This window comes from Carcharodon carcharias, chromosome 1, assembly GCF_017639515.1.
Source record: "Carcharodon carcharias isolate sCarCar2 chromosome 1, sCarCar2.pri, whole genome shotgun sequence".
NCBI classification, from domain to species: domain Eukaryota; kingdom Metazoa; phylum Chordata; class Chondrichthyes; order Lamniformes; family Lamnidae; genus Carcharodon; species Carcharodon carcharias.
In genome coordinates this window covers 185,663,428-185,679,757 of record NC_054467.1, presented here as the reverse complement: position 1 = coordinate 185,679,757, position 16,330 = coordinate 185,663,428, and the positions used below count along the sequence as shown (strand labels likewise).

At 42.0% G+C, this 16,330-nt stretch overlaps 1 protein-coding gene across 1 annotated transcript in view; it reads right to left on the bottom strand.

The window, feature by feature from the left end:
* LOC121279876 (potassium/sodium hyperpolarization-activated cyclic nucleotide-gated channel 1-like) overlaps window positions 1–16,330 on the bottom strand; it is a 315,234-nt gene that overhangs the window by 171,982 nt on the left and 126,922 nt on the right. The window contains exon 4 of the mRNA XM_041191391.1: window positions 10,675–10,893. Coding sequence (XP_041047325.1) covers window positions 10,675–10,893 — 219 coding nt within the window. The remainder of the gene's footprint in view (window positions 1–10,674; window positions 10,894–16,330) is intronic.

Genomic DNA, 16,330 nt, shown 5'->3' with positions numbered 1-16,330 from the left:
CCATAATACGGTTGGCATGGGCAGTTGGGTGGGAGCGGGCAGGCTATTTTATGAAAAACCTTTTTAAAAGCAAGGGAAGGAAGGGGGTGTACTATCTTTGGGGAGGGGATGCTTTTCGCATTGAGGGGGCAGTCCCCCTAAAACAGTCCACCATCTCTTTTCATCCTACCCACTTGCTCTGTACAACACACCACCGCCCACCCCCCTCTCTAATCTTCCCAGACCATCCCTGCCCAATCCATGGGCCTTCTTCTTAGGCCTGCTTGCAATCTCACTCATGCGCTCCTGGTGCTGCCGGGACTGTTGGAAGTCCTGGCCAATCCGATTTGCTGGCAGCACCTGAACGCAGGACTTCCTCCCCAGTGAGGTGCTGCAATCCCACTGGCAACCTATTTAGCCCACCCGCAGTGCGTTATGGCTGCAAAGTGGTGGATGTCCTCTGGATTTTTGAACCAATGAGGGCCCTGCCAAATACTGCTTCACCTGCACTTGTGCAGAACAGGCTTGGTCACAGGGGCAGGACACAGCATATCTGGTTCTAGCAGAGGGGCTGAGGGCAAGGGCTGTGATCTTGGGATACCTTGAGAAGAACCCTCACTGTCATCATCCTTGTCTTCCTCTTCCCAGTACTTCCCTAACTAGGACCAGGAGAGCACTTGACTGCAGTTACTTGTGGTATTCAGACACCAAGTTGATTATTTAATCAATCCTTTCCAAAGTGACAGCCATAGGTTGCAAACCATTGTTGTGGGCCAGCATCTAGTCTTTGGCCTGCTGTGTATATGTCTCCATGACTTTGGCCATTCTTTTAATGGAGGTGATCACGTGCGCAAATACCTGAATCATCATGGCACTCATGCTAGAGATGAACTTCTCCATCTTCTGTGCAACAGTGCACACTGCCTCTGGAAGTTCTGACAGATGCCTACATGTTTTCTGTTGATGTTCCACAAGTAGACATTTAGCATTCAATCCCTAAAGCTTTGCATCTGTGAACAGCTAAGCAAAGCTGGGGGTGTTCTCAGCCCTCTAACAGCGACTCTCTACAGCTGTCTCTGTCTTCAGCAGCTGCTCCTGCTTGCATGTAATATGCTCCTCACCATGTGCCTACATATCTGTAATGCTGAACCCAGTGAGGTTTGTGTATCTGCACTGGTGGAGGCTGCAAAGGAGTCATGGTCTGTCTCTCCTCAGAGTGATGCTTTTCTTCTGCGTCCTGCACTACTTCATCCCCCATCTCTTACAAAGGCACCTGTAATACAGCTGCAGGAGATGAAAGTCAAACATTAGTGCTACACGTAGGTGAAATTGGATTCCAGTTTGGCATCGCACAGATCATGACAGGTAATGTACTGGTTACATCCTGTCAACATTAGTGACACTTAAGTACCATGTGTCAGTGTGATACCTAACGCTTTTCACCAGGTCTCTGTGCCATCTCTCCACTGGCAATAGCCTGCACTGCTGCCACTCTGTCAATCTCTAGGGCGCCCCATCATGTTCAGAATATCCATGGCTGCAAATTCACCCCAACTTCTCCAACTTGCCAGGCTCTCTTCTCATGCAATGAGAAAAGAGAGAGAGTTAGAAGTGTGAGGAGATAAATGATTGTTGAGGATGGAAGTGAGTAATTTGATGGGGAGACAGTGTCAGAGAGTGTTGGTGCTATCTTTTGAGATGGAGTATTGAGGAGGATCCAGACGAGAAAGGAATGTATATGGCAAATTGTAAGGCTCAGAGATTTGCTAAGAACTTTGGAGCTCAGAAGACTGCTAAGGAGATAAGAGGGTGATGGTTGCCATCTGAGAGCTGCAGGGCGCTCACGTTGTCAGGCATCAGGAGGGTATTGAAATATTTGGATCACTGGATCCATGTCCTCTGCTCTACATTCCAGCTGCTCATCTCCTCTGCAACCTCAAGCCAAGTCTGTTTGATCAAGTTGGCTAGTCTCCTGCCACCCTCTGGAAAGAAGACTTCTCTGCAGTCCTTGCTTGCTTCCAGCCTTACCTCCAGGGGTGTACCTGTGAGCCGAAGACCAGCCTTTCCACATCTTTTATCCATTGTCTTCCTCTTTTCTGCCTTGCACTGAATGTATCACACCATACAATGATGACCTTGTGAGTGCTTTATCACACCTGCTCTCCCTAATTGGTCAGTGAATGTAGAGGTGGGCTCTGGAAAAGAGCAATTGAAAGTCCTGCTAATCAGGGAATTGGGTTCGCAAACTGGAAACGGATCCACCATTGCTTCAGAGATTAAGGCAATAAGGTTCCACCCAATATTCCCAACGTTGTATGGCACAATCCAGTACGGACTGAGCACATCCATTGCATCTTGGGTCCTAAAGCCACTGTCATTTTGTCCAAAATTCTCCTTGATTGTTCCCATATTATATCCCATATTATTGCTCAGTATATTTCACAAAAAAAAAATCAGTTTAGTTGATGGATGCCATCTCAAAAGATTAGTGATGAGACAACAGTAAGAGCAGTAATCTGCACTGTAGCTGCAGATTCTAAGGACAAGCAGCAAAATGAGTCAGAGAAATAATTGCAAAAATCAGCATAATAAGGCAGAATTAGAAAACAACAGATACACGATTCATCAACACCAAGTCAACATCACCAGTACAAGTAACACACAGAATATAACATACAATTTCCCATATGAGAATAGCCACTCATAAATATATTAAAATATTTTTGAAAACGTAAACATGTTGCATTATTCCCAATGCCTTAATCTGACACACAGAGGATAAAGCAGCACAAATATCTCATTCTTTATTCTTAGATATTCTTAGGGCATTTTCGTGTTTCTTGTCTATACAGATCAGGCAGACTATCGGGAATTTGAAGAGCCCCATCTGCAGTGAGAAAAATCCTCTCACCCTTATCTCCATTGCATCAATAGGATGTGGGAGGAAGCATTAGAGATTCAAAAGCTTTGATACAGCAAACTACACTCTACCTTACATAATCAGCAAAAGGCTGATGCAGACAAGCATGCAAGACATTCTTGGTTTACTAGAATCCCAAGTAGCAGGAGCTCAGTCTATTATGCATTGTTACTGGAAATAACAGCTATGTACTGCTGTTGGTTAATGTTAATTTAACAGGTATGGGGGGGTTAACAATCTGCTCTCATTAATTATTATGCCCTCAGAATACTAACCTTTGACATTACAATGGCTTTGGTGGTGTGCTTTTACCTCTGTCAAACTACTTGCACTGGCAACAAACAAACTCTAGACTTCCTTCAACTTATTTTTACACTGAAAACTGAGGAAATAGCAATTTAATAAACCTCTGATGACATAATAGGCCCCTAGCCAGAGAGGGGACCTTGATTGACAGCTGTTTTTGAATATGAAATGTATACTCCTTTTTTAAAAAATGATGAAAATGATGGGTGTCACAATTTCATAATTACAATTACAATTACATAAGTGTAGCACATAAGACGCAGTAGGCAGTGGTTCTCTTGAGTTTTGATGGAACTGGTGTATCTGGAATCCTCCTCCTCCTTCAGGTACTGTGCCCTAAAAGGCCGCTGGTGACCATGAACTTCCATTGGAATGGTCCATGATTATATTTGGCAAAGTACTGCCATGGTTTGCCATTGCCTTTCACAGTATGGTTGACCAGGAAACTCTCTTGCTCTTTAACACCTTCCATCAGGAATATTGGAAAGACTTACAGGCCGATATTCATTCTGTTTGGGCACGTTATGAACGCACCTTCCATGGCCTTCAAGTCTTGAAGTGGGACTTGAACCTGAAGCTTCTGGCCCTGAGGTAGGGACACTACTTCTGCATCACAAGACCTCTGTATCCAGAATACTTGAGCAATGTAACCAGGCTGAAGCAACAAAATACATCTTTCGAGCTGATCTTGTATCAGTAGCATTACAAGGGACAATATTTCGATGCAGTGAAAATCTGACAAGCAACAATTTCTGGAGCCCAAAATACAAAATATATTGTGCAAATCTCATGGTTGTCATACTACCATTTGTTTCTGGGTCAATTTCTTATGATAGGACCAGAAATGTCAGCAGGTGATTCAATTCATCATGCCTATTCTGGTATTAGATGAAAAGAGCAATTTACTCTAATCCTGCACCTCTGCTGTTTCCCTGTAACACTTAATTTTCTTTTGTGTATTTATACAATTCATTCTTAAATGTTGGGATCAACATTCAACAGCCACTTGTGGTACTGCTTCCCTTTAAGATCCTGAGGGGTCTTGACAGGGTGGATGTGGAGAGGATGTTTCCTCTTGTGGGAGAATCTAGAACTAGTGGTCACTGTTTAAAAATAAGGGGTTGCTCATTTAGGACAGAGATGAGGAGAAACTTTTTCTCTCCGAGAGTAGTGAGTCTTTGGGAGTCTCTTCCTCAAAAAGGTAGTGGAAGACGCCCTCAAGGACTTCTCTCAGAAGGAAAAAGGAGTGGTGACCAGGAAGGTCGATTCCTGGCACCTGGATCAGAGGACCTACTAGCAGTGTCTCAAGAAGTCTGATAACCTTACATGGACCTCACACAGAACTAGCCATATAAATACTGTGGCTACAAGAGCAGGTCAGAGGCTAGGAATCCTGCGGCAAGTAATTCACCTCCTGACTCCCCAAAGCCTGTCCGCCATCTACAAGTCACAAATGAGGAGTGTGATGGAATACTCTCCATTGGCCTGTCCTGCTGGTGGGATGGTGATGATGGAGTCTGGGACATTATCTGTAAGGTATGATTCCGTGAGGATGACTATGTCGGGCTGTTGCTTGACTAGTCTGTGAGACAGCTCTCCCAATTTTGGCACTGGCCCCCATGAGGTTAGCAAGGAGGACTTTGCAAAGTCGATAGGGTTGCAATTGCCGTTGTTGTTTCTGGTGCCTAGGTCGATGCCTGATGGTCCGTCTGGTTTCATTCCTTTTTGTGACTTTGTAGCAGTTTATTACAACTGAGTGGCTTGCTAGGCCATTTCAGAAGGCACTTAACAGTCAACCTCATTGCTGTGAGTCTGAAATCACATGTAGGCCAGACCAGGTGAGGACAGCAGATTTCCTTCCCTAAAGGACATTAGAGCACCAAATGGGTTTTTACAACAACACAGAATGGTTTCATGGTCATCATTAGACTTTTAATTCCAGATTTTTATTGAGTTCAAATGGAACCCAGGTCACCAGAGCATTACCCTGGGTCTCTGGATTACTAGTCCAGTGACAATACCATTATGCCATCGCATTGGGAAGATGGGTCTGGATACATGTAGGGAGTTAAATCCCCTAAATGTAACACGGGGTTGTGATCCTGACATTATCCGCCCTTTTCCAGGCTTCACTGGGTAATGAAGGCAAGTGTGGAATCCCTTTGGACCTTCAGTAATTAAGGTACTTAAAAAGACAGTTAAGAATTGTTTTACCCTCAATTCTAGGTTTCCCAGCCAGGGCACCTGTTTTGCAAGTGTTGCAGGAATACCAATGAGGGATCAACTAATTGTTCTGCGATTCCACTGAGTTGTTCACATTCCTTCCTTGAGAAGTGTGGAGAGAAGCTCTGTTTATATTCGTGACCACTTCCATTATGTTAAAGAACATGCAATTCAAACAACTTTCAACTCAGAGACATTCTTACAATCCAAATGGAGAGAATGCAATTAAATTGCACTGCAAACCATATTGCCAAATTGAAATAAGGTCTTTAATTCAATGCCAAATATAATAACTTCTTTCCATTCATTATTTTGCCAAGTGATCAACCCACAATGCTTTCTTTGAAGGAGATTTACTAGCTCTGCTATTCCTATGACGCGCTCTCCTATTGGTCCCAGCAAAGCTGAAGAAGGTGGCTGTTTCTTGGAATCCATGGCTGGGAACTTCTGAATGCCCGAGTCAGTCAGGGCTTGGCTGCAGACTGTTGCATCTGGGCTATTGCTGGAGCACACTGGTGTGGCAGGCTTGTCAGAACTCATGGTGGATATTGGTGGAGAAAGTGGCAAAGGAGCATGAAGATACACAGAGATCCTGAGGGAAGTCCAACTGCCATTTTAACTGCCAGCAGCTTGGCACCAAGATTCAGCAGGCCCAGAGGAGGGGTGAAAGATTAGGTATTTTTATTTTTGTAAGGGTTTCCTGGGAGCATGAAGGAACTGGAGTGCCAAAAGGAATCCTTAGGCATTAATTTCCCTCGGCTTCCTGAGATTACATCGGATTCCACGTTCTTCACTTAACTTTCCAGGGACTATTCCCACTAGGCGCTCAGCCTCATATCCACCCAGCTAAATCAGGGCTCACGTTAAATTCTGGAGTTGAATTCACTTGACTTTAAACTTACCATCCTACTCCATTCTTCTCCCAGCACGAATGTCATTGGTTAAATTAAACAATCTATTGGATTACTAAATAACCTGTGAGTTACCCAGGTGGAAAATATCAATTAACCAGTAAAATCCTGCACTTCTAAACTTGTCTAACCTTACCCCACGGAACTCATTTCTTCCTATCTTGACTCCGTTCTCTCTCCTTGTCCAGTCTCTTCCCAGCTACATCTGCGATTCCTCTGATGCCCTACATCATATCAACAATTTCCAATTCCCTGGCCCCAATCGCCTCCTCTTCACCATGGATGTCCAATCCCGCTACGCTGTGCCTCCATCCCCCACCAGGATGGTCTGAGGGTCTCTCCGCTTCTTCCTTGAACAGAGGCCCGAACAATCCCCATCAACTGCCACTCTGCTGCGTCTGGCTGAACTTGCTCTCTCACTGAACAATTTCTCCTAAAACTCGTCTCACTTCCTCCAAATAAAAGGTGTGGCTATGGGTACCCGCATGGGCCCCAGTTATGCCTGTCTCTTTATGGGGTATGTGGGACATACCTTGTTCCAATCCTACTCAGGCCCCCTCCCACAACTCTTTCTCCGGTACATTGATGACTGTTTCAGTGCCACTTCATGCTCTCATCTGGGCCTGGAAAAGTTTATTAATTTTGCTTCCAATTTCCACCCCTCCATCACTTTCACATGGTCCATCCCTGACACTTCCCTTCCCTTCCTTGACCTCTCTGTCTCTATTTCTGGTGATAGACTGCCCACCATTATGCATTATAAACCCACCGACTCCCACAGCTACCTTGACTACAAGTCTTCATACTTTACTTCCTGTAAGGACTCCATCCCATTCTCTCAGTTCCTTCATCTCTGTCGCATCTGCTCTGATGATGCCACTTTCCAAAACAGCGCTTCTGCCATGTCTTGCTTCTTCCTTAACCGAGGTTTTCCACCCCTGGTGGTGTCAGGGCCCTGAACTGTGTCCGACCCATCTCCCGCACATCCACCCTCACATCCACCTCTCCCTCCCAGAACCATGATAGGGTCCCCCTTGTCCTCGCTTTTCAACCCACCAGCCTCCGCATTCAAAGGATCATCCTCTGCCATTTTTGCCAACTCCAGCATGATACCATCACCAAACACATCTTCCCTTCACCCCATCCTGTCAGCATTCCATAAGGACCGTTCCCTCCTGGTCCACTTCTCCATCACTTCCTACACCTCAAACCCCTCCCACAGCACCTTTCCATGCAATCGCAGAAGATGCAACATCTGCCCTTTCACTTCCCCCCTCCTCACCGTCCAAGGCCCCAAACAATCCTTTCAAATGAAGCAGTGCTACACTTGCACTTCCCTCAATTTGGTCTACTGCATTAGCTGCTCCCAATGCGGACTCCTCTACATTGGAGAGACCAAACACTGACTGGGTGGCCGCTGTGCAGAACACCTTCGGTCTGTCCGCAAGCATGATCCAGACCTTACTGCCACTTACCATTTCAACACACCACCCTGCTCTCATGCCCACATGTCCGTCCTCGGCCTGCTGCAATGTTCCAGTGAAGCTGAACACAAACTGGAGGAACAGCACCTTATCTTCCAATTAGGCACATTACAGCCTTCCGGACTTAACATTGAGTTCAACAACTTCAGATCATGAACTCTCTCCCCCATCCTCACCCCTTTTTGATCCCCTTTTACCAAATATTTATTTTTTAATTTTTAAATATATTTTTCCTATTTCTATTATTATTATTTTTAAAATGTATTTCCATTAATTGTTTTATCCCCAACTTTTAGCCTATTTTGATCTTTTCTCCCACACTGTCCCCTCCCCCTACCCCACCCCCACTAAGGCCATCTGCCACCTGCTCATCCTGCTTTCTCCTCTTGATGTCACCATTAGCACCTCCTTTAGTCAGTATCACCACCATCAACACCCCTTCGACCTTTTGTTTATGACATCTTTTGCAATCTCTCCTTTGCCTCCAACTATCGCTGGCCTTCTATCCCATTTCACCTGTCCCATCCCCCTCAAACAATATATATTTCACCACATTTTTACTTCTCTTTAGTTCTTAAGAAGTAATACGGACTCGAAACATTAACTCTGTTAATGTTCTTAACATTCTCTCCACAGATGCTGTCAGATCTGTTGAGATTTTCCAGGGATTGTTGTTATTGTTGTTGTTGTCTAACCTTTGCCCTGGCATTACAAATAAAGTATCTTACCAACAGTTCATGTCAATCAATAAACTAATAACTTTTCCTAGTTGACAAATAGGTAATTTGAACTGACAAAGCCATGGCACAATATACGCTGACATACGACCTTTGTAATCCCCTTATATTTGCTTGATTGCCGCAAATCCTTCAAGGATGTTGCTCAAGAAGCCTCTGTGCGCAGTTGTTCTCACTTAAACATTGGAAATGCAAGAGAATGTAATAGCTACTGGCTCTGTGCATTTACGGCGAGCACATCTCCCTATTCTAACTTCATTATCTTGAGTAATCCTTCAATACCATTTTGCAGTACAGCCTGTATTTCTTATTCATTTTTTTTTTCAGGTTAAAAAGACAAAATACCAAAAAACAGGCAACACACTGCCAAAGGAAAGAAGTACTTTGAGATTGACATGAAAAAGCACTCCATGTTTATAATAATACTGTATAAAATAATATTGTTAATAATAACTTGTGCTCTTCTTTGATAACGTATTATTTAAAATGTGTTCTGAGCCTCAACCTCTTTGATTTACTGATGCACCAATTTACTTCAATATTCTGATTCTTGTCATATTTTACCCTTTCAAATAACCACTGATTTTAACTGGGCTTGATTAATTTCTTCACAAAGACTTGTGATTTACTTTAATTTATGCTTTTAAGACCATCTGTTCCTTGTCTATTGACAATTTAGACTGCAAATTCCAGTGGTGACATACTTAATTTGTGGCTGATAGTCTACAGTACAATTAATTAGTAGTGGACTTTATGCTGGTGAAAATCATTTCCATAGGGCTTTTTGTCTATGTTTATGAAAATAAGCCTTGGTCAAAAATATAGCCTCCTGTTCATTTTTCCACTCTTTGTGCTGATTAAATATTAGTCTTTTTAGATACCAGAGTAAAATTTTCCACTAAATACAAGCAGTTTGTTTTGAATGAATCATTCAGGATTACAAACTGCATGCTATTACCAGAACAGTCAATTCAAGGTTTAATTTGGCAAAACAAAAACAGAATTACCTGGAAAAACTCAGCAGGTCTGGCAGCATCGGCGGAGAAGAAAAAAGTTGACGTTTCGAGTCCTCATTTTGGCAATCTGATTAACAGTCATCTCAGAGCACATCCTTCAGAAAGTTTCTGACTGCATACAACGCTACTTTCAGTTAAGACAATATCATAGCATAGGGAAGATCTATAGAAATTCTCCAGGGCCCGAGTGATGAACAACAACAATTTGAACAGGGCAATACTACACAATGTAGGAATGCACCATTCTTACAATCCTGTAAGAATCATGGTCTGGGGAACATGTTGAACAGCACTCTGTTAAAGGAACATTGTTCAGCAATAAGCTTGGAGTCACAAACTCAATCCCTGAAACAAGGGACAATCTATACCGTAACTTACAATAATTATTGTTGTTGTTATGACCGAACATAACTCACATTTTCGAGGTGTTCCTTCAAATGCTTATCCAGGAATTCTGTGCTATGCTCCTTCCTCCACCCTCCCCCCCAAAAAAAAAATGGTTCCACAGTTTTGTTCTGGTTCCCTTAAAAAAATAAGCTGCAATACAAAGTGATGCTGTCTTATTTGATATACTGAAATTAAAGCATTTGAAAGCTATTTTACCACAATTACATTGCTTATCATATGGGTTAGGTCAAGGTAATTATTTTTTTAAATGAAGTATATTGTGATTGACTAGTGGTTGATTTATGCACACAGTAATGATATAACAAATTAAACATATTGCTTTTACTGTAATTTTACTTCTTAAAAAGTGAAAATAAAGTCAATGAAAACTCTCCAGTAACACTATGTATATCTCCTCTGAACTGAGTGGGATGGATGTTGATGTGATGCAGAATATGATGTGATGTGCAGTTCATCAACTTATACTGGTTTCTGCAATAAATTATAGTCTGAACTGAATATCCAAATTTCAGCTTTAGTGGACTGGTAATATGTACACTGTGTGCCTGTACCCTTGGGTATCTTGGACTATGGATGTCTGAATAATGAACAGCAACTGCTAAATATGGAGGTGCTTATGGGATTAACTATAACATTGCCTAATTAGGAAACCATGTACTAGGATATTACAGTCTACGTTTCAACACCTACCTTTTCCTGGTACTGTCGTCTTGATGAATCTAAAGACTGGATGAGAGCTGTCGCATGACCAACAAACATTGCATAGCATGTGGCTCCCACTATCATGCTCAACATGGTTATCCAGAGATCAGACATAGACACTGGCGCCCGAGCTCCGTAGCCTATGCAAAGCATATGGCTCATAGCTTTGAACAGTGCATAGGAATATTGCATCCCCCATGAATCATTCTGCATAAAGAGAAAAACAGAATCAGCCAGTCAGCAAAACTTCTGAAAGACTTCATTTCCAATTTTATTATTAGCAGTGCAATGAATTATTGACAACAAGCTGCTAACATTTCCTTCATGCCTGAGAACAACTTCAGAGATTGCTACACTCTGCTCTGCTTTTCATTTTTGGTTATGATTCTGATTTTCGGGGAGAAGTCTGTTACTATCAATCTGCTTCCCATGTTTATATCTTTAGTTCATATTTCAGTTTTTTGTCCTTTCTGCTGAATCATTTGCTCTTTCATCTTTTTAGAATCAAACCCCTTCTGGCATATAAAAATATAGAGAGATGGACAAGGATATGCATAGACAAATAATATAAACCAATACTTATACAGTCAATTAAGTAGATAATACATAAATAGGTATATAGAAAGAGCATACAAAAGTATATGGGGAGATTTATTTATATATACATAATTTATATGTTTAATATACATAATAGAAATACGCAAATAGATTTTATAAGAAAGCATGTGTGTAGTAAGTAGTATTAAAAACCAAGTGATTCACTTGAAACATAGTTGGCACATTCGCACCATTTTTTAAAATAATTATTTTAGAAATGTAAGCATGAGAGCAGACATTTTAAAAAGTATTTGTAAATAAAGCTTCTGTTCAGACACAGAAACTGATGTGTCTTCTCTGTATATCTCTGAGACGTAAAATATAACAATTGGCAACGGGATGGAATAGTTTAAATTTACCAGCTCCAGCACCTTTCCTCTCTTGGCCAGGAGATCCGTCCATGCTACGGGATTGATGGATTTCAGGCTTCAAGACCTACTTGCTCACTACGGGGATGGACAGTCTGGACGTAGCAGCAACCCGCAAGAACATGATACTCGTACATTGTTTCAGAGCAGAAAGCCAGTGAATATTCAAGCAACTCACAGAAGATTCATCCACGTTGGATACAGTGGTAAGTGCTCTTGAAAATATTTTGGGCCAAAGACAAGTGTGATGATCGAACGATATACATTCCACCAGACGTGTCATAGAGTACATCACAGTCAGATTAACCACGATTTAAAGTGGAATTACTTCACCAAGGTGTGCAGGTCGTTGAAGAAGAGGACTTCATGGGTTTGACACTTGGGGGAGTCTCTTCCTGAGAGTGGGGTACAACATTATGGATGGTAAAGCACCAGGTCATTTAAAGGAGTGCTCAGTTGAAATTGCAGGGTTTCAGTGTTGGTTCTAATTGATGTTGGCGTGAAAGTATTCATATTAAGTGACAACCCTCACTCCTACGACTGACAATTTTCAAGCTTACAATTGCTTTATTCTGGGTTTGGGAATGATCACAATTCCAGTGCTCTACAAAAACATCATCCTAGACAGGTTCACATTCTGAGTAGTCAAAGGCAGGAGCCATATAGGGGTAAACTTGTTCGATAAGCTTGGCTTCAAACTCTAAGACCCCAAAAGAGCACACATTGATGTGGTTGGTGACACTGACTGTGCACAATGGTATCCTTCCTTATTTACTAGATTTGGAGAAATTAAGTGGCACTGTCATTCTCCTCATGTTGACATGTCAATTTGGCCTGTTTCCCAAATTTTGAGATGGTTACCATTTTCCGAAGTGTCACAGGACCTGAAATGATTTGAAGTAGATGCTATCGTTGAGTGAATCAACTCATTGCTGTGGACATTGAACCTAGTCATTACATAATGTAAAAATGGCAAACTTAAACCATGTGTTGGCATTAAGGTAGTCAACAAAATGATCATTCCGGACAAATATCCACTTCTTATGATCCAAGGACTACAGACATCATTTCATGACTCCACAGTCTTCAAGAAGCTTGCCATGCGATGGTCTTCAGGTACTACTAGCACAGCAAAGCCAATATCATGCAGCTTTTATTACTCACAAAGATGTGTTTCAGTGCTGCAGAATGCTCGATAGACGAATTTCAGCACCAAGATCACTCCAGAAGATTGTTCCTTCAGTCTTATCAGACGTTGAGGGGAGGACTAAGCAAAGCAAGATTAGCAGTTGTAAGTGGTCCTCTCTCGACTTCAACAACACAGCGGTTCAAGAAGGCAGCTCACCACCACCTTCTCAAGGGCAACTAGGGATGGGCAATAAATGCTGGCCCAGCCAGCAAAGCCCACATCCCGTGAATGAATAAAAAAAAACTGGTGCTCAACAAGGACAAATGCACATTCATAGCATCTGAGATTGACTTTCTAGGGTAGCGAGTGACATCAGTGGGAATAAAGCCTACACACAACATCAAAGCCAGTTATGCATTTCCATTATGCATGAAAGAGTTGGCATCGTTCTTTGGTACTACCAGCTTTTATCACGGTTTTGTTCCTAAGTATCATTAAGTCTCTTGGAAAGCTACTGTGCAAAGATGGACAATGGGAACAGCAAACAGCATTCAACATGTTAATGACAACGGTAGTATCTCTACCAGTCATTTGGCATTTCAACCCACATGTGGAAACTATGTCACAACATATGTATCAGGAAATATGATAGAAGCTGTACTCTCACATGACACTGAAAGACATGGATGCCCAGTCACTTAGGCGTCATGCTCGTTGTTGGAAACCGAATGCAAATCCTCTCTATTAGAAGCATTAGCCTGCATCTATGCTTATGAACATTGGCATATGTATTTCTATGGCAGAAAATTCACTCTCCATACCAATCATCAAGCACTGGCTACATTGTTAGCCAAATCAGGATATGGTCATTGATTGCTAAGCATCTACAGATGGTCAGATAGTCTTCATCGGTATAATTTTGAAGTCAAGTATCTTTTGGGTTTACACAACCAAGTAGCTGACATGTTTTGCCGTATTATTATTGCAGACAGTATTAGCAATAACAAAGCAACTTGCAGTATTGAAGACTATATGCTCATAGTGATTTCACAAGCGACTGCGAACCTTGTAACATGGAAGGAGTTGAAGGTAGAATCAGCAACAGGCAGCGTACTGCAGAAAGTAAGCCAGTACCTAAAAACTGAATTGCATCAGGAAATAGAGGAAAACTGATCCTGTATCACGGTGGTTATCCTGAAAGCACTACAGCAATGTGCATTACATCTTTCCTATGATGGACATCTGAGTGTTACAACAATCCTGTGAAGCAGTCTGCTGGCCTGCAACAAATCGCCCCATAGAAATGATCATTAGAAGGCACGCAGTTTGCACGCTCAAAACACCTGTTAAACCATGTCCTGCACCCCTACAATCGACCCAATGACCAATAAAAATATGGCAACAACTCCAAGTATATGTTTTTGGAGAAGTGCAAACAGTCCCTAGTAATTAATGTCAGTTTTATTTGTTGTTCATGATCTACATAGCAAATGGCCAGAAATCACTACAATAAATTCCATAACCACCACTTTGGTGATTGACATTCTGGGCAAATTGTTGACAAAACGGATTCACCGGAGACTATCATTACAGACAATGGACCGCAGTTTGTTTCCAGTCAGCTCACAGAGTTCCCAGCTAGCTACAGAATTCACCGACATCTGACATTGCGAATGGTAGCAACAAACGAAAAGGGGCAGTCAAGAGCTGGCATGTCAGAGGGGGGAAACATTTGAACAGTCCATTTAATTCCTACTCCGTACATATCAATCTACTCCACCCTCTGATGAGAAAGAACCAGCTGAACTTATGACTGGTTATAACTTTTGCATGCCACTGACAATTCTTAAGTTGTCACCGCTATCAAACGAGAATGTCAGGAGTAAAAGTAGAAGAAATTGCAAAGCGACAAGGTAGAGTGAAAGCATACTTCAACAAGTGAACACGTACATGCAAGGGAACCATGATTTGAAGCTGGAGTTTGGGCTTGCATTAAACAGCCAAACTGCGACCATAAATTTGCATTGTCTCTATTAGGACCAAAGCAGATCAAGCGGTTGTTTAGTGCTAACACTTATCTGTTGGGTGACAACACATAGTGGAACACAAGAAGCTTGATAGTGAGTAGACCAGGATAATTTGAGGAAAGCAATTACGAGGATACATTTCCTTTTTGATGTGTGACTGCAATGTTGATCATCTACCTCATCAAACTGATCATGCGGAACCACTACCTTAAGTTTATAGATCTCACCGCCATCATCAATGATCTTTATAACTCAAAAACTACTTCTGTACTTAACACATTGGACTCTAAGAAATGACTTGATGTACATATGTTGTTGTTCATGATGGTTCAATTTAAAATAAGGTTCTTTAGTTTTACAAGGGGGAATGGCATATTACATATGAACAAGGAGCAGGAGTAGGCCATTCGGCCCCTCGGGCTTACTCCACCATTCAATAAGATAATGGCTGATCTGACTGTAACCTCAAATCTGCACTCCACCTACCCCCGATAACCTATCACCCCTTTGCTTACCAAGAATCTATCTAGCTCTGCCTTAAAGATGTTCAAAGACTCTGCTCCCACTGCCTTTTCAGAAAGAGAATTCCAAAGACTCACGACCTTCTGAGAGAAAAAGTTTTGCCTCTCCATTTTAAATGGGCAATCCCTTATTTTTAAACAGTGACCCTTAGTTCTAGATTCTCCCACAAGAGGAAACATCCTCTCCACATTCACCCTGTCAAGACCCCTCAGGATCTTATATGTTTCAATCAAGTCACTTCTTAATCTCCTAAACTCCAGTGGATACAAGCCTAGCCTGTCCAATTTTACCTCATAAGACAACCCACCCGTTCCAGGTATTAGTCTGGTAAACTTTCTCTGAACTACATCCAACGCATTTATATCCTTCCTAAGGTGACCAGTACTGCACAAAGTACTCCAGATGTGGTCTCACTCGTGCTCTGTATAACTGAAACATAACCTCCCTACTTGTGTATTCCATTCCCCTCGCAATAAACGATAACATTATATTAACTTTCCTAATTACTTGCTGTACCTGCATACTAGCCTTTTGTGATTCATGCACTAAGACATCCAGATCCCTCTGCATCTCAGAGCTCTGTAGTCTTTCACCATTTAGATGAAATGCTTCTCTTTTATTCTTCCTGCCAAAGTGGACAATTTCACACTTTTCCACATTATACTCCATTTGCCAGGTCTTTGCCCACTCACTTAACCTATCTATATCTTTTTGTAGCCTCCTTATGTCCATTTCACAACTTATTTTCCAACCTATCTATGTGTCATCAGCAAATTTGGAAACCATCCCATCTATCCCTTCACCTAAATAATTTATATAAATTGTAAACAGTTGAGGTTCCAGAACTGATCCCTATAGCACACCACTTGTTACATCATGCCAACCAGAAAAAACCCATTTATGCCTACTTTCTGCTTCCTATTAGCCAGCCAATCTTCTATCCATGCCAATATGTTACCCCCTACACCATGAGCTTTTATTTTCCATGATAACCTTTGATG